Genomic DNA, 21,532 nt, shown 5'->3' on the forward strand with positions numbered 1-21,532 from the left:
AAGTAGTGAGGGAACACTGTATATGGCTCAGATCCATGTTATATTATATCTCCCTGTAAAAACCTGCCCTGACCCGAAGATCCCCAGGAGAGGCCTTCTCTCAGTATCACCACCATCACAAGCAAGTTTGGTAGGGATGCTAGCAATGGCCTTTCGGTGGTTGCTTCTATGCTATGGAACTATCTTCTCAGGGAGGCTAGAATGCCTCTCCTTCTGTTGTCCTTCCTGCAGCAAGCCAAAACCGTTTTATTCAGCCAGCCTTTAAAGAAAAACATTTTTAAGACTGAGGCAATAGATGCTGTAGGGTGATTATTTTCATTGTTTTTAAGTGTTTAAAAGTATTTATTTTGCATCAAGGAAGATTTGTTAGCTACTTGATAACAAATATTCAACACCATGTCTTTTCTGGTGTGTTTGGGTATTTTAGAATATTCCTTATCCTACATCCATGAGAACTTCTATGGTCATGGATCACTTTTGTCCACTGCAATGCACTGGAATTCCTCTGCTATCAAAGAGTAACTCCAAAGTCATTCAGTGCATTAAAAAAAATTCCATGCAGGCTACTACAAAATCAGTAAGCCTATCTTTTGGGGTAGGTTGAAGGTAGTTTATTTGCAGGGATTAATCTGAGATATAATTCCACCATATTCTAACCGGATCCTAATTGTGCTGTATCTGTGATAGAGTAAGATTGACCTTACCTATTTCCTAAGAGGATCAGGTTTGTAATTCAGTACAATTCTGTTGAGTTTAATTGGGCTTTGTCTGAAATGCATGGAAGTCAACAGCTTTAGCATCTTTCCTTTATGCAGTAATTCAGTAATTTTGGTGGATAAGAATGTATTTGCAAGAACTATCAGAATACAATACACAAATACCATACTGGAACCAACTTTTAATCAACTAATAATATTGGGAATCAAAGACCACTCCCAGTCTCTCTCACTGCTTGTTGTTGTTGTTATTATTATTGGTAAATTCCATTGATTTAATGGTTCTACTTAAGTCAAGATTATCAAGGTGCAGGGTATTTTTGTTTCCTTCTTAAATTTAATCTCTACGAACTCCCTGAATCTCTTTTCTGTCTGGGGTGGAGTAAGGTAGGGAATTTCACATTCTTCAAATACCATATCTTTTGATGTCAAAGAAACTTGCTTTGGAAAGGTAAACAGGGACAGGGTCATCCTGGTCTCCTCTTGGGAGGGAGTTTCACAGTTTGGGAGCAGCTACGAAAAGATCCTCTTCCATGTTCCCACCAAATGCACTTGAGAGGGTGGTGGGACAGAGAGAAGGCCCTCCCCTAGATTCTTCAAAAACCTAGATTATGTGAAACGAACACATCAATGTATATTACCTTTCTTTAGGTATTAATCTTAACTCAGGAAGGCTCTACACACAGGGAAAATTAAATGAAAATATTATCGAAGGCATTTCATTACAGCCTCTTTCTAATCAGGTGTCATTTCTTCACCTTCACACCCAAATCTTATTGTGAAGAAGAGCGCTTGGTGTTTCTGAAGACTCATAGTTCTGGACAACACCTTTTAGGCCACTGAAATAATTATCTCCCAGCAGAAGTTCCTAAACTGTGTTGTGACATGTGTGCAAGTGTGTCGTGTGAATTTAACAAGAAACCTGAGTACGTGAAACAAGCAATACCAACTTGTTCCTAACAGCTCGTAAGCTGGCTGGGATTTCTGGGAGTTGAAGTCGAAAAACACCTGGAGGTCCAAAGGTTGGGAACCACTGGTTTAGTGGGAATCATAGAATCACAGAATTGCAGAGTTGGAAGAGACTTCACGGGCCATCCAGTCCAACCCCCTGCAAGAAGCAGGAAAATCTCATTCAAAGCACCCCCCAACAGATGGCCATCCAGCCTCTGCTTAAAAGCCTCCAAAGAAGGAGCCTCCACCACAGTCCGGGGCAGAGAGTTCCACTGCCGAACAGCTCTCAACAGTGAGAAACTTCTTCCTGATTTTCAGGTGGAATCTCCTTTCCTGTAGTTTGAAGCCATTGTTCCACGTCCTAGTCTGTAGGGCAGCAGAAAACAAGCTTGCTTCCTCCTCCCTATGACTTCCCCTCACATATTTGTATATGGTTATCAAATATGTGAGGTATATATATATGTGTGTGTGTGTGTGTGTATGTGTGTGAGAGAAAGGGGGGGAAGGAGAGAGGGGGGATCTAAAGCAGAAATTTGCTTTAGGGTCTGGAATAGTTTCTTAATAACAATCAGTTCAAGGCACAACAATGCTTTACTTCACTTTATTTCCTGTACTGAAAAAAAAGCATTTTTCATAATTACTGCAAGTTTTCTTACATCAACATAGTTCTCCTTGTGAAACAGACATATTTAAAGCAAATCTAGAAGCATCCCTTTCTTGACAAACAAACCATGATCAAAGATTTCATTTGTTCAAAAAGGTAACAAAGGTATATCTGGAAAAATGCCTTGACATTTTTTTTGTAAACTTTAAATTCTAAAAGAATGGCGAAGTACAACAAACCCCCCACATTTTTATCTGAAAAATAACTACAAATCTGGACATGAAATACAGAAAAGTTTATTATGGATGTACCCCTCCTTGTTATTTGATGAATGAAATCTGAGGCAACAAATTGGTGCATTACATGTCTGACAAGCCAATATACAGTAGCTGCACACCACGATTCATTTTTGGATCACAACTAGCATTCTCACTATGACTGTTAGTACAGAAATGTTCTGCAATTAGAAAAAAATGAGAAATCTCTCATGCCTGTACAATACCATGTGCAAGTAAGTGTATGTGTCATAGATATTAAAAAATAAGAAACCAAATCATTTTAAATTCTGCTACGCCAAATTGTGAGGCTGTAGTCCCTGGAATGTTCAGCACACATTTTTTTAATAAGCTCCGGACATAATTTAAGTGCTTCTCCATGTGCAAACCATTACTGACTAAAGCTTTTCAAAGGTCATTTAATTACAGATACAAACACCCTCTGCAAAGATATGAGAATATGCTATAGGACCCCAGAGGCCATTACAGATTTGCTAACTTTGAGAAAAAAGAAATGCTATTTCACTCAAGTAGTTCTAGTCCCTGATTAGGTTATCTTGACTGAAGGCATTTATTTTTTATAGGAAATAGACCATTCTTTGACTGACGCATCATGAGATGTCGTTACCAAGGTGTGTTCATCCAGCCATGCCAAGCTGCTTACATGATGCAATCTGTGGGGATCTGGCAAAGGAAAAGTGAAAGACACATAAGAATGCTTGCAACTGCCTAATCTCAAACTGCCATTTTCCCCATGTGCACTCAAGGTTGCTAAATATAACACACCTAAGAAAAATGTAAAATAAGATACATTTTTAAAAAAAGCAAGTAAGCACTTGTGTGTGGGTAAAAAGTTAAAATGCAGTTAAAATTACAAGAGATACCATATACAGTAGAGTCTCACTTATCCAAGTCTCACTTATCCAAGCCTCTGGATAATCCAAGCCATTTTTGTAGTCAATGTTTTCAATATATCGTGATATTTTGGTGCTAAATTCATAAATACAGTAATTACAACATACCATTACTGCGTATTGAACTACTTTTTCTGTCAAATTTGTTGTATAACATGATGTTTTGGTGCTTCATTTGTAAAATCATAACCTAATTAGATGTTTAATAGGCTTTTCCTTAAACCCTCCTTATTATCCAAGATATTCGCTTATCCCAGCTTCTGCCGGCCCGTTTAGCTTGGATAAGTGAGACTCTACTGTATATATATAATCAATGGCTTCAAACTACAGGAAAGGAGATTCCACCTGAACATCAGGAAGAACTTCCTCACTGTGAGAGCTGTTCGACAGTGGAACTCTCTCCCCCGGACTGTGGTGGAGGCTCCTTCTTTGGAGGCTTTTAAGCAAAGGCTGGATGGCCATCTGTCGGGGGTGCTTTGAATGCGATTTCCTGCTTCTTAGTGGGGGGTTGGACTAGATGGCCCATGAGGTCTCTTCCAACTCTACTATTCTATGATTCTATGATATATATATATATGAGTATAAACCAATCCGAATATAAGCCAAGGCACCTAATTTTAACCACAAAAAACTGGGAAAACTTATTGACTTGAGTATAAGCTGAGGGTGGGAAATGCAGCAGCTACTGGTAAATTTCAAAAAATAAAAATAAAAATAGATACCAATAAAATTACATTAATTGGGGTATCAGTCGGTTAAATGTTTTTGAATATTACATAAAACTGTAATTTAAGATAATAATACTTTAACAAGATAAGAATGTCCAACTCTGATTCTTTATAATCAAGTATAAGCCGACCCAAATATAAGCCGGCCAGGACCCACACTTGAATATAAGCCAAGGGGGGCTTTTCCAGTCCTAAACAAGGCTGAAAACTTCAGCTTATACTCAAATAGAATCATAGAATCGTAGAGTTGGAAGAGACCTCACGGGCCATCCAGTCCAACCCCCTTCAAGAAGCAGGAAAATCTCATTCAAAGCACCCCCGACAGATGGCCATCCAGCCTCTGCTTAAAAGCCTCCAAAGAAGGAGCCACCACCACAGTTCGGGGGAGAGAGTTCCACTGCCGGACAGCTCTCACAGTGAGGAAGTTCTTCCTGATTTTCAGGTGGAATCTCCTTTCCTGAAGTTTGAAGCCATTGTTCTGCATCCTAGTCTGCAGGGCAGCAGAAAACAAGCTTGCTCCATCCTCCCTATGACTTCCCCTCACATATTTGTATATGGCTATCATGTCTCCTCTCAGCCTTCTCTTCTGCAGGCTAAACATGCCCAGCTCTTTAAGCCGCTCCTCATAGGGTTCTCCAGACCCCTGATCATTTTAGTCACCCTCCTCTGGACGCTTTCCAGCTTGTCAACATCTCCCTTCAACTGTGGTGCCCAGAACTGGACTGTACTGGTGTAGCCCGACCAAGGCAGAATAGAGGGGTAGCATGACTTCCTTGGATCTAGATGCTATACCCCTATTTATGCAGGCCAGAATCCCATTGGATTTCTTAGCAGCCGCATCACATTGCTGGCTCATGTTTAACTTGTTGTCCACAAGGACTCCAAGATCTTTTTCACACGTACTGCTGTTGACTAAATAAGGTACTATTAAAATTAGATTCAAAGCCCACTATTCCCACAACAAATCCCAACCAGAACTCCCCAGGAGCCTGTCCCATATCCTCCCCCAAATGTTTGATGTCAAAGAAACTTGCTTGGGAAAGGCAAACAGGGATAGGGTCATCTTGGTCTCCTCTTGGGAAAGAGCTTCACAATCTGAGACCAGTGACTGAAAATACCCTCTTCCATGTTCCCACCAAATGCACTTGAGAGGATGGTAGCCCTCCCCAGATGATTTTAAATTCTAACAGGTTCATAGAAAGAGATATGGTCTTTTAAATAACCTGAACCCGGGTCTGAATAAATGCTTTTGTTTTTGTATCAAATATACAAAGTACCTTTTATTTTGATACTGGTCTCTGGGTCATCTAGTGTCCAAACAAACACCATCATATCCATGCCCCCGGAAGCAAAGTGTTCATTATCTGGTGACCATGCAAGGCAGACAATTTTTGCATGATGTCCATAATATACATTATGCTCCTATTCAGATAAAGAGAACAAACAAAGCAACACAAATAATTATAATTTTACCAATAATATTTAATCCTAAAAGGGAATGGATTGTCAAACATGGAAGAATATTATGTTATATGATTACAGCACTGAGTGTTATTTATGCCCAGAGATGGAAAGAGTCAGATATATCAACACAAGAAGACTAGCTGATGAAAATATGTGAATAAGCTGAGATGGACAAACTGACAATGTTGATTAAGGAGAAATCCTTGACTAAATTCAAGAAAGATGGCACAATCTTCAACTATTGGTTTTCTAATATAAGAAACTTTTATACTTAAAAGAGGCCAACAAATAAGTTCAAATCAACTGTCTTGTTTCAACAGTCTTGCTTCAATTAGTGGGAGGCTTACAGATTTGGTTAGTAGGTGTTTGTTTATAATGTGTATAGGTTGTATGTTGTAGATCAGTGATTCCCAAAGTGGCTGCTACTGCCCCCTGGTGGGCACTGCAGCGATCCAGGGGGGCAGTGATGGTACCTATTAGGAGACGGGGGCGGGGCCAGGGGAGGGGTGGGGCTTCTTCCCAAGTGCCAGAGACAGAGCTTAGCCCCTGAGGCGCCTGTTAGGAAACAGGGGGCGGAGCTTCAGGAGTGGGCGTGGCTTCTTCCCAAGAGCCCGAGATAGGGCTGAGAATCTATACCCTTCCTGAGGTGCTTGTTGGGACACAGAGGGCGGAGCTAGGGAACGAGGCGGGGCCTCCTTCCAAGAGCCCGAGACAGGGCTGAGCCTCTACAGCTCTCCTGAGAGGCCTTTTAGGACTAAAGGGCGGAGCCGGGGTGCGCGCAGGGCATCTTCCCAAGAGCGCGGGACAGGGGTGAGCCTCTTTATACCTCCCTTGAGGTGCTGGTTAGAACATGGGGGTGGGGTATAGAGGTTCAGCCCCTTCAGGCACTTGGGAAGAGGTCCCGCCCCTTCTTCTAGAAGCTCAGCCCTGCCTCAGAGCTCGTAACTCCGCCCATCCTGGCCCTGGCCGCCCATTTGTGGCCCCGCCCATCTCCCCCTCCCCCTCCCAGCCCTGTATCTTGGACTAGGGGAGAAGCTCAGCCCCGCCCTCTTGAGGAGGAGCTACGCCCACCCCTCTAAGCCATGTCCCGCTTTCCACTGAGGGGGCACTGAGTAATATTTTTTCTGGAAAGGGGGCGGTAGGCCAAATAAGTTTGGAAACCACTGCTGTAGATAAAGTTGTGTTAAGTTACTTTTGTACATAATTAAAATGTTTTTTGTTTTGTATGGTAGTTTTAATTTAATTTTTGTCATTTTATAATGTGTTTTTTCTTTGTGTGTCTACAAATACCAAAACTATAAGCTAAACAAAACATGGTATCAAAAAGGGCTAAGCACCCTACTTAATGCCACTTTTAAAACTAGATTCAAATTGGCATGCACGTGTTTAGTGGGAGGGAAAACTTTCACTTCTCTGCCGAATACCCAGTTCTTCCATTGCTTTTCCATTCCTAATGTTGTCAGCTTTGTATTTGAAACTGATCACACAAAGCTATCAAGAATGTTAGTCATGCCCAAAAGTTTTCAATAACCATAAAGAAGATTTTGAACAAAGACTGTCACCTTTGGTGATGGCTTCATTGCATCTTGTTGCCAGTCTGCCTTCTCCCCGCAGTTAACTTACTGCCACACACTGACAGGCGTAACCTGTCAATAGCTGCCACTCCCACAACATTCCTGTCACCTAACTTGCACAATGGGTCTGTGCCACCATGTCTGCATTGAAGTGAAGTCAGGGGGCACGATTCTCCTCCTCTTCGACTCCCCTCTTCCTCTTGCTATTCTTGAGTAATTTACCGGATTAGGATTGTTCACTAATATTTGATTTTTTTTTTTTTAAAAACATGAACTATTTCTGGAACTGCAAAATTGCTTAACAAAATAAATACCATAATAGTTGCACCCCCATTTTGGATGTCAAAATTTGTATTTTTTGTGTTCCTCACATAATAGTCACAAAGCCATTTGGGGCTACTTCTCCCTTCCTTCAAACAGCTCTATTTCAGATTTTGTAAAGTGCCTTCTGGCATTTGGAGAAAGAAGAAAGGGAATGGGACTCTATCTTCCCCCTTCCTTTGAAGCAAGGCAGTTTAAATAAACAGCAACAAAGCTGTTTGTTTGAGGCTCGATCATCCCGCCTCCTCCTCCTCCTATCTTGAAGGGAAGGCAGCTATTTTTTTTTTTAAAAAAACAGAACACTGGAGAATCAAAGGCAGATTTGTTTTCACTGCATAATAGTCTTACCACCCTTTTTTGGTTAAAAAAAGGGATAAAAGTGCAATTATTATGCAATGAAATATTGTACATTATAGAGCAGTGGAAGTCCAGCAGGTTATGAGGAAGTACCTGCTGGAAGTTGCACAAATGAAAAGAGAGGAAATAAGCACAGTTCACATTTCAGTATTTGGTATCAGTGATAGTACAACTGCCCTGGTATAGCAGCTTCATGCAACAAAGTTTGAAATGTAATGAATATGTAGTATAACTTATCAAATGCTCCCAAAAACAAGTTTACGAGATTTCCTTCATCTTCTATTCATTTCTGGAGAAGCTAAATTCTGCTCCTTATTTCTGAGTAATAAAATAAACCAAGTGTGCAAGTTACACATTTGTCCTTACCGCATAGCCATCAGCCACACTGAACACCATGACAGCCTTACTTGCATCTGTCACTGCAAGAAAGGCACCGTCGTGGGAGTAGGCCAGGTCAGTCACAGGGCCTTTCACTTCCAAAATCTTTTCCTCTCTTTTTAAAGTGGCTCCCTGAATTGCATACAAGTAAACGTTTCCATCCTAAAAGTCAAAGTATGACAAGGTTAAACCACACTTACTGTGTGCAAGGTGTTAAGAGTGTTCAGATTTGCTACTGTCTACATTAAGAAATATATTAGAAGCATGACATTAGTTTCCATTGCCTGACAATGAGAAAATCAAATGGGTAGAGGAGTACGCCTTTGTTTAAAGGACTTGGGTGGAAATATTTTTGTGGCAATAGAAGTCTCAAAATTAAACTGCTTATAAAATTGGAACATTCCAACCTAACTTGAAATGTGGCCTCCATTAATGACGTTTATAATTGTGCCCAACTTCAAACTAGTATGATTTTTTTAATCACAAGTACAGCAAGCTAAAAATACACTATGTACTCTTAGTCTATGCTTGTGCTACCAATTACATTCTCTGTTAGCTTGTCTTTGCTACCAGAACCTTTTGCACACTGATATTCGAGAGTAACTCTGCCATGTCTTTGACTAACAGAGTGTGTGCTTATAAATATCAATTATGCCTTTCCTACAGAGAAAAATCTAAGGTCAAAAGCTGGCTATGTGACAATGAAGACTTATAGAAAGTAACTGAACCTTGCTACAAAAAAGAAGTATGACTAACATTTACTGCCACTCTGCTACAGTGCTTGCCAAGTACTTAGTGATCAAAATTTGCTACTTTTATCAGGCAAATAAAATTCTTACCGATCCTCCAACAGCTGCCATGCCACCTCCTGGGTGAATTGCTACTGCTTCTGGTTCAAAACCTGGGTTATCAACCACAAAGCATTTCTTCTTATCTTTCATCAAGACAATCTGCAAAGGCAGAGAAGCACACAAATTCCCCAATAAATGCATTATGAAACTATCACATTTGTAGAATGTTTTATTTGTATGTCTTCACAATAAAATAAAATAGCTTAAAAATGAAGAAAATAAATTTGATGTTATTACTCTGTAGGTTCAAAAGATTTGCAACCTGACCTCTTTCTCTTCACCCTAACTGCAATTCTACAATAGTAGACCCTTTCACTCTGACCTTTCCCACTAAATTTCCACCTTGTGGGTAGGATGAAGATAGGTATAGACATCTCTCTACATGACCATAGTATTCACATAGTGTGACTACAGAATGTGCCAATGCACACAAGGGGGTGCTGTTCAGGAAATTCAAATAAATACTGGAAGCTAGAATGTGTCAATAGTTTGTCAACTACCATGCCATAATTCAGTGAATTAATGAAATCAATAAAGGTGAGGCTTGCTTTGGCTAACTCATTGGTCCAAACTCAAATGCCATAATTTATGTTCCAAGTGATGCTAGTCAAGAAAAGAGCCAGCTTGTTCAGCATGGTGTTGAATAATGCAAGAGAAACTGGCAAAACTACCTTTGAGTATTTCTGGCCTAAGAAAATCTCCAAAACTCTAAAAGCAACTTGGAGGCCTAAACCCAAGCCCAATGCTACTCTTTGAACTTTTTAGAGGGAAAGTAGAAATTAAAATAGTTATAAAAAGGTGGTTGCAACTAGGATTGGGCTTGAATCCTGTTTCATCTGTTTCATTTGTAGTTTTGTACCATTTCATCCATTTGGATTGCACAGAAATGTACAATCCCACAGGAACAAATGAAACAGTGAAAAGAATGGCAGAAGGGAATGGTAGGCCCTGCAAGCCAGGCCCATGAGCCATAGACTGCTCGATGGCTCGTAGGCCTGGCTTGCAGTGCCTACAATCGAGCATGAAATGCTCAATGCTTATAGATCCTGCAAGCTGGGTCTAGGAGACCCAATGCTCAATGCTCATAGGCCCTGGCTGCCGGGCCTATCGTTGAGCGCTCGACCCTAGGCCTGGTAGCCAGGGACTACAAGCATCGAGCGCTTGATTGCAGGCCCAGGTTGCCGGGCCTACTGTCGAGCGCTCAAATGTAGGCCCGACTCGCAGGCCTGGCGTTTTGCCACCCAAGGTCTGATTTTTTTTCCCCTGACCTTGGACAGAAAAGTCCATTTGCATAAGTGCCCATTTATATCAGCGGCAGAAAGAAAGAGAAATGGGGCCATACGAATGGAATAAACAGAAATAGTAAGCAATTTTATACAAATGCACAACGCTAATTGCAACCCATTTTTCTAATACATACCTCTCCAATGCACACAACCACCGCATATCCACCTGGTCCAACAGCAATACGTTTTGGCTGAACGTCCATTTTTACAACATCTTGGCTACTAAAAAATAAAATAAAAATAGTTTTTTCTCCACCACTAATTAGAGGAGCAAATATCACTAGCAAGGATACATGGCAATAAAAAGACTATAGGAGATGAATGTGTGTAAGGCAAAGGGGGACTTTGAAGGGAAAGATAAGATACTTCATAAGGGGTCTTATACAGATCCCTGAAGTTCCCAAACATTCTCTTTAAAAATCAGCAGATAACTTGGTTGAAAAAATGCCCAAACACTTTAATCCAATCACCTCCAAGCTGCAGAAATCGGTTGTATTTCAGATTCCTGGAATCAGAAGTGATGTCACATCACTTACAATTGTGCCAAAAAGCACCTGCAGAGTTTCTGATGAGGGGACAAAGTGGAGAGGAACTTCTTCTGGCATCACTCCAGTTACATCCTTACTAAGACAAAGCACAATGGGCAAAATAAGCAAGGGGCCTAGGAATATTTTAGATATTCCACATTCTGTATTTCTTTTTAGCAGTGTTATAGTTTCTTTTAATTATTTGTTGATCTACTACCGTTTTATTCTCAAGATTTCTTTCACATATTTGTTTCAGTTGTGCTTATATCTTGACCAAAACTATTGTTACTGTGAAACTTTTCCAAATGCCCCTACAGCATTAACCATTCTATCTGCTTAAAAGGATAAAGCTGAACCCCTCTGTCAGTCAAAGATTTATTCTGTGCTTGTGACCTTTGATATAGTTATCATAGTATATTAACTATATACACTAGAGTTATACAGGGTCATTTTAACTGAATTTGAGCACCTACCTATAATCTTTTGTGTTAAGACTGGTGTAACGCACAGTATCATCCATGCTACAACTGACCAGCTGGTCCTTTTCATCCACAGCCATTCCCGAGACTTGGTTTGTGTGCCCTTTCCCCAAAAAACCATCATTTTCCCCTGTCTCAGAGTCCCAATAATGTGAGCAAATATTAAGGAAATTAATTTCAAGATGAGGAGGAACAGGCTTAGAATAGCAAACACAATGGCCAAACAGGACCAAATATCAGGATACGTGTTATCTATCTCCAAACAACTTTAAACAACACACAAATGTCACTGCTTAGGAGTCTGCAAACCCTGCTGGAGATGCAGTACTGAAGGTGATAAATACAAGAATTTCAAAGATTTTTTTTTAAAAAAAATATTGCTAGTCAACAGTTTCAAAGGAATGTATAAGTTCTTTTGGGCTTGCTGAAAATGTCTCATGCAAAAGATTACCAGATATTGATACAAAAAGATACCTGAAATGCAACAAGCTGTAATTGCTACACTTGTATGGAGATGTTACTTTATTAAAGATATTAGCTAACTCAGTGCCAAAGTTGCACTGAAAATTACAGCATCAATGAGAGAACTGGATAATTATGTTGCTTCATGGACTCATTTTAGATCTGAGGGAAAATATGGAATCTCTCCCTAAAAATATATATGCATAAACGTAGAAAAGTTTTGCCTACAGTTAGGAGTGTATTTTATGGTAATGGAAATTAGAAGGAAAATGAAAACATTCATTTATTTATGACTTTAAAATTCACTGTCACAGCAATTAAAATAAGTTCTGACTTCTAATATTTTCCTATGGAGTTCCAGTGACTAGAAAGGAGTGGAAAAACTATCAAAGTGCTGTAAATTTGCCCCTATGAAATAGTGATTTGACCTTAAAGGATATTAATGTATCCATCATGGCTTCCTGAGTAAATATAGGATTTTCCTCCATTTTTATGCACTGTAAGACATTGTATCGATTTACTGTGACCCTGAAAAAGAACACATATAATTAACATTTTATTTTAAAAGAGAACACAACTTAATTAAATAATCTACACTTCACAAACAAAAGCTGAGCTCGTAGAAAGCATGAGGCTGCTTGTGCTTGCCTAAATGTGCATTCTGAATCTCTGTTTCTGGCTTAAGTCTCAAGCAGGGCAAGAAGCACAAACCAAGTGTGTCAGAAGCTCACTAGAGTTGGAATACAGAACTAACTCGGGGTCTTTTAGATCCTGGCCATAGCCTAAGGTAAAGGTAAAGGTTTTCCCCTGACATTAAGTCCAGTCATGTCTGACTCTGGGGGTTGGCGCTCATCTGCATTTCTAAGCTGAAGAGCCGGCGTTGTCCATAGACACCTCCAAGGTCATGTGGCTGGCATGACTGCATGGAGCGCCGTTACCTTCCCACCAGAGCGGTACCTATTGATCTACTCACATTTGCATGTTTTTGAACTGCTAGGTTGGCAGAAGCTGGAGCTAACAGCGGGTGCTCACTCCACTCCCGGAATTTGAACCTGGGACCTTTCGGTCTGCAAGTTCAGCAGCTGAGTGCTTTAACACACTTCGCCACCGGGGCTCCGGCCATAGCCTAAAAGTCACCTAAAATACATATGGAGAAACGATACACTGCCAAAACCACATATGTTTTCTTACTCAAATTTGTCAAATTTTCTTTTTCTTAATCCAAGTGTTTAAGAACTGGCATTTTATCTTACCCAAAAGCATTGCCTCTATAGTAACAACGCTAATAACTGAACACTTTAGTCAACAAAACAGAGGATTATGACAAATAAATGATTGTTTATAGCCAGAAACAGAACTGTTAGAAATATCCTGACAATACGGCCAATACAAAAACCCAAAAGAGCATGCTTAATGATCTAACAGACCTTTATGATGCGAAGAGGTTTATCTGGGTTATTCTCATCCAGGTAGTTGATGTAGCCAGAAAGAGAAAGAGTCAATAAGTTGTTGTTTTGCCACAAGCAACCCAACTGCTGATCCTGAACATTTGGTCCCATATTAAACGTAGTCACTACACTATTGGCACCAACATCCCAGATCTTAGCAGTTCTGTCTCCAGAAGCTGAAAGCAAGCGATTACCATCTGGACTCCAACTGATCTATTAAAAGAGAACAGGAGGTTTCAAATTATAAGTGTTATCATATGCATCAGATGCCCCATCTACATCGCCATTACAATGCAGATGGAACTGAATGATGTGGTAGTTGTAGACTCATATAATCTAGTTCAATCTGCATTATTTGAGTCTACACTAACAATATCATGCAGTTCAAATGGCATGGTAAAGGTAAAGGTTTCCCTTGACGTTAAGTCCAGTCATGTCTGACTCTGGGGGTTGGTGCTCATCTCCATTTCTAAGCCGAAGAGCCGGCGTTGTCCGCAGACAACGGACAAGGTCATGTGGCCAGCATGACTGCATGGAGCACTGTTACCTTCCCGCCAGAGCGGTACCTATTGATCTACTCACATTGGCATGTTTTCAAACTGCTAGGTTGGCAGAAGCTGGAGCTAACAGTGGGCGCTCACTCCGCTCCCGGGATTTGAACCTGGGACCTTTTGGTTGGCAAGTTCAGCAGCTCAGTGCTTTAACACACTTCGCCACCGGGGCTCCAAATGGCATATGGCAGTGTAAAAGAAGCTTCAAGATGGTCTATGTCTGAAATGCCAGGAACACGGTTCACCCAACAAAGACAAAGAAGCCCTTATGAAAGACCTGCCGTCATTAGAAAGCCAGTTATTAGGGCTGTCCCAGTACAATATGCCAAGACACAGCCAGAGCACGTTGAATAAAATCCTTTGGAGGCTTTTAAACAGATTCTGGATGGCCATCTGTCAGGGGTGCTTTGAATGTGATTCCTGCTTCTTGGCAGGGGGTTGGACTGGATGGCCCATGAGGTCTCTTCCAACTCTACTATTCTATGATTCTATCCAAGATAAAGAGAATACAGATATCCTACATTCTTTCTATTCTGAAATGATTCCCCACAGAGTATATGTGACTGAAATCACATATGCTCTCATCTTATACTAAAGCCCATTTACGTAGTGGGACTAACTGCAGAATTTCCATTTTCATTAATTGTAGCACTTTTAACTTATTTGCAGAGAAGTAGAAGAAAGAAATTGTTTTTAAACAGGAAATAAATAGGGTTGTTGTATGTCTTTCAGGCTGTGTGGCCATGTTCCAGAAGTATTCTCTCCTGACGTTTCACCCACATCTATGGCAGGCATCCTCAGAGGTTGTGAGGCATGGATAAACCAGGCAAGGAAAGGAAAAAAAAATATATCTGTGGAGAGTCCAGGGTGTGGCAAGAGTCCTTTGGAAGCTAGCATTAATTTTTCAGTTAATCACCCTAATTAGCATTGGAAAGGTTTTGTCTCTTGCCTGGGGGGCATCCTTTGTTCAGTCATTAGCCGTCTTTGGGGCTCCTCTGTCCTCAGAGTGTTGCTTCCCATCTACTGTTTTGATTTTAGAGTTTTTTAATACTGGTAGCCAGATTTTGTTCATTTTCATGGTTTAAATGGAAATAAATAAATAAATAAATAAATAATCTTTATCTATATCCCACTTTTCTTCCCCACAGGACCCAAAGCACCTTACAACATATTAATGTCATACAAACAAATGATGATGAATTGACATGCCACCAAATAAATTGCTTGGCTTCTTTCCCATTTTCCATTGACACCTAATTTGGTTTGTTTTCCCTATGCAGTGGTAAAGGATTATTGGGTCGTATGGCAGAAGAACTCTGATTTGCTTTGATTTTAGTTTAACACTGACCTGTTTTTCATTTGTTCAGATGAAAATAATTCTGTATCACACAACTGTCTTTAATTGCTCATCCATATTAATGGTTTCTTATTCACTATTTTTTAGTCCATTTCCTACTTTATATGTGTACACTGCTTATTACTTTATTCATCATCTTACATTTGCCCTTGAACAATTTTGGTTATGGAAAAGTTGTTGTATTCCAGTTCTAGCTACCCAGACTTACTAAAGTTATTAGTAAAGCAATGATTTCTGTTTCTGACAGATCTGACTGGAGCATGGCATGAAAAATACAAAATACAGTGTTACACCATGGTGTTTGCTTCCACCTACCCCCTTTACTCTTTTCTTTAATTGTGTTTTTTTCCTCCTTTTTCTTGTTGTTTTCTCTTTTACAGTTCAAAACTGCATCAGTCAAATATATATTTGGGCAATCTTTTTCTCTTTTAGTTTTATACAAAGTTATCCTTGAATTTCATGGCATGGGAATGTGAGGGTCTCAGGATCAACAAAAGGGAAACGAAACAAGTGCTTGCTAAAATTAAAATGTTGTCTTTCCCCAGAAAACCCATCTTCTGATTTATAAAGTTCAATCTTATAAAAACTAGGTGAAAAAGGTTAATGGAAAACCTATTAAAACTAGAAAAGCAAATGGGCCTTGCTATATTCAGAAGAATGCTCCAGTCAGTGATAAACCACTTTAGACAGAGATGGGTATTTTCTTGTATATGCTAAAATTTCAACCATTTCGATTGTTTTGGTTAATATGTATGCTCCAAATTTGGATTTCCTTGCCGTCTTCCATAAACGTTAGTAATCTGGACACTATTACCTATGATAACTGCCAGAGATTTTAATGATATCCCTGATACAATTTTAGATAAGAATACATCTTGTAAATTAAAGGTCAATATACTTAAGATGAACGCATTGCCATGGATACCATTATGTTCTCAGTGTATATCACTCAGGTTTCTTTTCAAAATTTCAATATTATTTATTGGATATTTATATGTGCATCTTTACCACCCCATTTTTCACTGAAAAAAGATGCAACTATCATTTTGAGAAGACTGATGAAACTTTTTTGACTTGAGTGTGAATCATAAGCATATTAATTTTGTTTTTAAAAATTGTGAGATGTACATGCTCTTTTAAAATACATTCATCTGACATGCAATTCAATTGAGGATCAATGTTGTTGGAGCCTGTGTATTTTCACTGTTGCAGAAACACTCAAAGGTTGTTTGGAAAAATAGAAGATTTAATATATATATCACTCAATGATCAGAAAATCTTGCTGCTTTAACTACACAGGAGTGTGCAGCTATATAGAGTTCAAGAAAATATATTTTTGGAAATAGTCAGCTTATCTCAATACTAACTGTGCCTAGTCATGCGTTGTTGTGGCAAAGTGGTGGTTGTATTGGTTAAAAATTGTTGTGGAATTTTTATTTGACGTTATTTGTATTTTTTAATTAATTTTATTGTAACTTATCTTTTTATTTATTATATTTTATTATTTTCTTGTATTATTTTTAGTTATTTTCTGTTATTATAGTATTTTATTGTATTAATTTTTAGTGTTTTTAATTATTTTTTAGTGTTTATTATTATTATTTTGTATTATTTGTATTTATTTTATTTTTTATTCTTTTATTACTATTTGTGTTTTTATTTTATTTTATTATTTGTAAGTACAGTAGAGTCTCACTTATCCAAGCTAAACAGGCCGGCAGAAGCTTGGATAAGCGAATATATTGGATAATAAGGAGAGATTAAGGAGAAGCCTATTAAACATCAAATTAGGTTATGATTTTACAAATTAAGCACCAAAACATCATGTTATACAACAAATCTAGCCGAAAATGTAGTTCAATACACAGTAATGCTATGTAGCAATTACTGTATTTACGAATTTTGCACCAAAATATCATGATATATTGAAAATATTGACTATAAAAATGCATTGGATAATCCAGAACGTTGGATAAGCGAGTGTTGGATAAGTGAGACTCTACTGTATTCTATTTTATTATTTGATTATATTATTTTTATTTATTTATTTTTATTGTATTATTTTATTTTGTTTTTTAATTGTTTTTTGTATTTATTTTATTATTTTTGTTTCTCTTTGTATTGGGTTGCTCTGAGTTCTGTGGTCTGCCTGGTCATGTTCCAAATGTATTCTCTCCTGATGTTTTGCCTGCATGTATGGCAGGCATCCTCAGAGGTTGTGAAATGTGTTGTAACAAAAGGAAGTGGGGTTTATATATCTGTGGAATGACCAGGGTGGAAGAAAGAACTGTTGTCTGCTTTAGGCAAGTGTGAATGTTGGAATTGGCACTGAATAGCCTTGTAGCTTCAAAGCCTGGATGGTTCCTGCCTGCCTGGAATGAACAAAATGTGGCTCCCAGTATTTAAAAAAAGCTGTGAAATCAGGACAGTTAACTAAAGAACAGCACTGTGCAATCAGAGAATTCCAGACATGATGTACTGAGGGCCAGCTAACATCTCCCAAGAAAGGATTCCTCTCTGAAGCAGGAAGTAGGCAGGCCTTGAAGGTGCAAGGGTATTCAACGGCAATCAAGGTGGGGAAGTGGAACATTCACAGTCGCCTGAGACAGGTAAGAGTTGTCCCATCCTGGATATCATTGGTGAGATAGAAATAAACATCCCACTTGTCTGTTTTCAAACAGATATCCTAATCTCTGAGGATGCCTAGCATAGACATGTATGGCAGTTTAGCAGCAGAGAGGGTCGTGAGGGAATGTGATGTTTAATAGGCTTTTCCTGAATCCCTTATTATACAACATATTCAGTTATCCAACGTTCTGCTGGGGTGTTTATGTTGGATAAGTGAGACTCTACTGTATATTTATAATCTTGTATTATCTGCTTAGAACTGGATTATATAAGGCCCCTTCTACACAGCTGAATAAAATGCACACTGAAGTGGATTATATGGCAGTGTGGACTCAAGATAATCCAGTTCAAAGCAGATAATATAAGATTATAAATGGGTTATATAGCTGTGTGGAAGGGCCTTGAGTCTACACTGCCATATAATCCCGTTCAAATCAAATAATCTGTATTTCATAGGCAGTGTGGAAGAGGCCTAAGTGAGGCCTAACTCTGCCTGTCCTCTGGGCTGAGTGGGTTGCTAGGAGACCAAGTGGGCAGAGCTTAGCCTTCTAACTGGCAGCAATTGGATAAAAACAATTATTCCTCTCCCTCTAATTAGGACTTTATTTTTCTTTTTTGTTGCCGGAACCTAGGGGAAAGGATGGTGGATTGTGCTGCCAAGTTTCTAGGTTCTGGGGCTTGTACTTTTGTTGATAGATACATGATTAGCCTTCATTCAAATTCTATATATTTTCATTTCCCCCCCTTTATTCCTTTTTTCTCTCTTGTTTTTTTTAAAATATTATTTGCAATTGTCCTTTTAAAAGCCAGTTTAAAATTACAAGACTTTAATTGTTGTTTTCTGCCTATTACATACTAACAGAATAGAAATGTTTTACTGTTATTATAGCTATAATCTGCCTTCCCTCCAAATAACCTACCATGATACCCTCACATTAAATAGTACTGTAGATATAGTTATATTTGAAGGCACAGCTTGAAGTAAATAGTTATCTCTGGGATCACTATACATTTGAACAGAATGGAGCTCAATCTTCCCACAGGATTTTGCTCAATTAGAAATGCCAGTATATCATAAATCTGGTCTAATATAACTACCCAAAGCTGTTCTCCTTTTGAAGTTAGTTTATAATCAATTATTAATATTGAGTAGATTATTGAATCAGCTATTGAACAGTGAGGCAACATTTATGTAAATGCCAATGGCTCAATGAATCTACTGCAGGTGGGACTAGAAGACAGATTTTGGCCTGTGCTCTGTGGAAGACTTTTCCTATTCATTGTTGGTATCCAGAGGTACTGGCACCCCACATACTACCAGATTTCAATCATACCAGATGGGGAATTTTGGTGAATGTTTCCCTCTATGGTTAATTAGCATCTGACTAGCTGTCACATTCTATTTTATCTTTGTGGCCTATTTCTACCTTGTCATTGTTTGGATTATCAATGAAGTAATCCTGCTTCCAGTATTCTTAGCAGGGGGTTGGACTGGATGGCCCATGTGGTCTCTTCCAACTCTACTATTCTATGATTCTATGATTCTAAGTTTTCACTTTCATTCCCTAAAGTGGAAGCTGGGTTTCAGTCTGATCTGCTTAATAGTTTTTGTGCCACTTTTTAATGTTAAGTGCCAAAAACGATACACTGCTAGAAAGTCAGATTTGAAAAGGTTATCACAGTATTTACCGGGTTGCAGAACTCAAAGTCCCTCTGGAATGACTAGTGACCAAAATATACTTTTAGAGCAGGGAATTTCTTTATGGCTAACAAGTTATTCAGAAATTCGGCCACACCTGCTCAGTCCTAACATGCAACTAGAATGACTATGGTGCAAGTTACTGGTAGTATGTATGAGAAAAGCACGTTCACAGGACAGACGCTTGTAAGCAGCATCACATGTAGCTCCGCCATTCGGTTAAGACAGGTGAAGAGAGAGCTAGATATACTTACTGCATAAATGCCTCCCTCATGTGCTTTATTTCCACCTAACGCGGTCACTTTCTCTCCAGTTTTGCCATCATAAATAAAAATCTTGTTGAAGCCAAAACAAACAACAATCAGTTAGTCAATTGCTTTTACAATGCAGAAATGTTAGACTACTTGAAAATAAATGGCCAACAATCCAATACATATAGAATGTGTCAAGTTTGCAAATATCGAAACAAGATTTTTCAGGTGATCCTTGATATCAAAAAACACTAACACATTAAAGAGGGATTTTAGAATTTAAAAATTTCAAATGAAGTAAGATATAGGTTTTACAGTTCTTGCTTCAATAGAAACTGCCACCTTTCCAGAGCGAGAGCTGGCCCTAGTGTGAAGAAGTCCAGCTTAAATTCTAACTAAAGAAAATGGTTTACACTGGAAATCAGATCATCATCCAGTGCTTTCTGACTACTGACAGGACTCAGCCAATGTGACAGAGACCATTAATGAAGCCACAAGACAATGATACCCATCCAGTACCTCACCATAAACACAAGAGATCATACAGCTGATGCTTCAAGCACCAGAGGACAATTGGGTCTAGGTCAGAGATGGAAAAAGTGCAGCCCTTACCCAACAACATTTTTGCAAACTTTTTCAGAACATTATTTTGTTACTGCCAAATGTTTACTAGAGAAAACGGGCATTTCCATTATGTTTTGAGCCCCAATTTAGGCATAGGAGAGTATTTTTTGAAACAGGAAATGAATAGTAAGTGACATATCGATTTCTGTTGTTATAAAAGGGCCTCTTAATCCACAAAGGAAATGTTATCATGTCTTACTGATGGCATTTGAGACCCAAACGAATGATTTTTTGTTATTGGTGAGAAATGACAGATTTTTACCTGGCCATCTGCACCGGCAGTAGCAAGCCTATTTCCATCAGGAGAAAACCTCACACAGTTAACAAATCGGCTGTGATTCTGCAGAAGAAGAAAAACAAAACAGTGGAATTTGTCTTAAATGGAATGTCTCTGCTGATTTTGATTTTTTTTAAGCTACTCTCTATCTTCATTTATTTAAGGTTGGGCAAGAAAATGAAAAAGATTCTGTTTTCTGCATGAAAAGCCTAAGAAGCCTAAATACAGGTTCTCCCACAAAGATGGGCTATTCTCTAATTTAGCTAGGTTAGAGAGTCATTCAAATGATGGAGTCTAAGAGGATCATTTTGTACATCACAAATAATACAAATACTTGATACAATATATCATTTTTCTAGAAAAAGTGTGAATTTTTATTTAACATGTTGCAGAATGAAGTACACAACAAAGTAGCAGTTGAGCAGTCGCATGCCCATCACTTATGGTCCTACACTCATGATCTGTTTTGACAGAGATCTGTAGAAATCTGTTTAAACACGGCATTGTGAGAAAAGATGTATGCTAATCAGCAAGACCTCACTACTTACTCTCTAAAAGGCTAAAACAAGTTTTTCAAGAATCCCACTATGTTATTAATTATTATTATTATTAACTGCATTGCTATACCGCTTTTCTCACCCCTGGGGGGACTCAAAGCAGTTTACCACATTATAAATGGCAAAATTCAATGCCCTATATATATCACATATCTAAATAAAAAACATACAACTGTAGATTAAAACCATAAAAACGCTAAAAATATCAAACATACATATGCATGAAACATGTTATTACAGAAATTAACATAGA

General features: G+C 38.7%; 1 protein-coding gene across 2 annotated transcripts in view; it reads right to left on the reverse strand.

The window, feature by feature from the left end:
• Positions 1-2,252: 2,252 nt before the first annotated feature.
• wdr1 (WD repeat domain 1) overlaps positions 2,253-21,532 on the reverse strand; it is a 38,322-nt gene continuing 19,042 nt past the window's right edge. Inside the window, exons 6-15 of one of the 2 annotated variants that reach the window (XM_062982076.1) lie at positions 20,708-20,785; positions 19,825-19,905; positions 13,315-13,548; positions 12,326-12,415; positions 11,420-11,574; positions 10,554-10,638; positions 9,122-9,232; positions 8,271-8,444; positions 5,466-5,610; positions 2,253-3,230 (exon numbers count right to left, since the gene is read on the reverse strand). In XM_062982076.1, the coding sequence (XP_062838146.1) occupies positions 3,118-3,230; positions 5,466-5,610; positions 8,271-8,444; positions 9,122-9,232; positions 10,554-10,638; positions 11,420-11,574; positions 12,326-12,415; positions 13,315-13,548; positions 19,825-19,905; positions 20,708-20,785 (1,266 nt within the window). In that variant the 3' untranslated portion in view covers positions 2,253-3,117. Of the gene's footprint in view, positions 3,231-5,465; positions 5,611-8,270; positions 8,445-9,121; positions 9,233-10,553; positions 10,642-11,419; positions 11,575-12,325; positions 12,416-13,314; positions 13,549-19,824; positions 19,906-20,707; positions 20,786-21,532 lie in introns of both variants that reach the window. The other variant, XM_062982075.1, reaches the window with a different exon arrangement.

The sequence above is a fragment of the Anolis carolinensis genome, chromosome 5 (genome assembly GCF_035594765.1).
Source record: "Anolis carolinensis isolate JA03-04 chromosome 5, rAnoCar3.1.pri, whole genome shotgun sequence".
NCBI classification, from domain to species: Eukaryota; Metazoa; Chordata; class Lepidosauria; order Squamata; family Dactyloidae; genus Anolis; species Anolis carolinensis.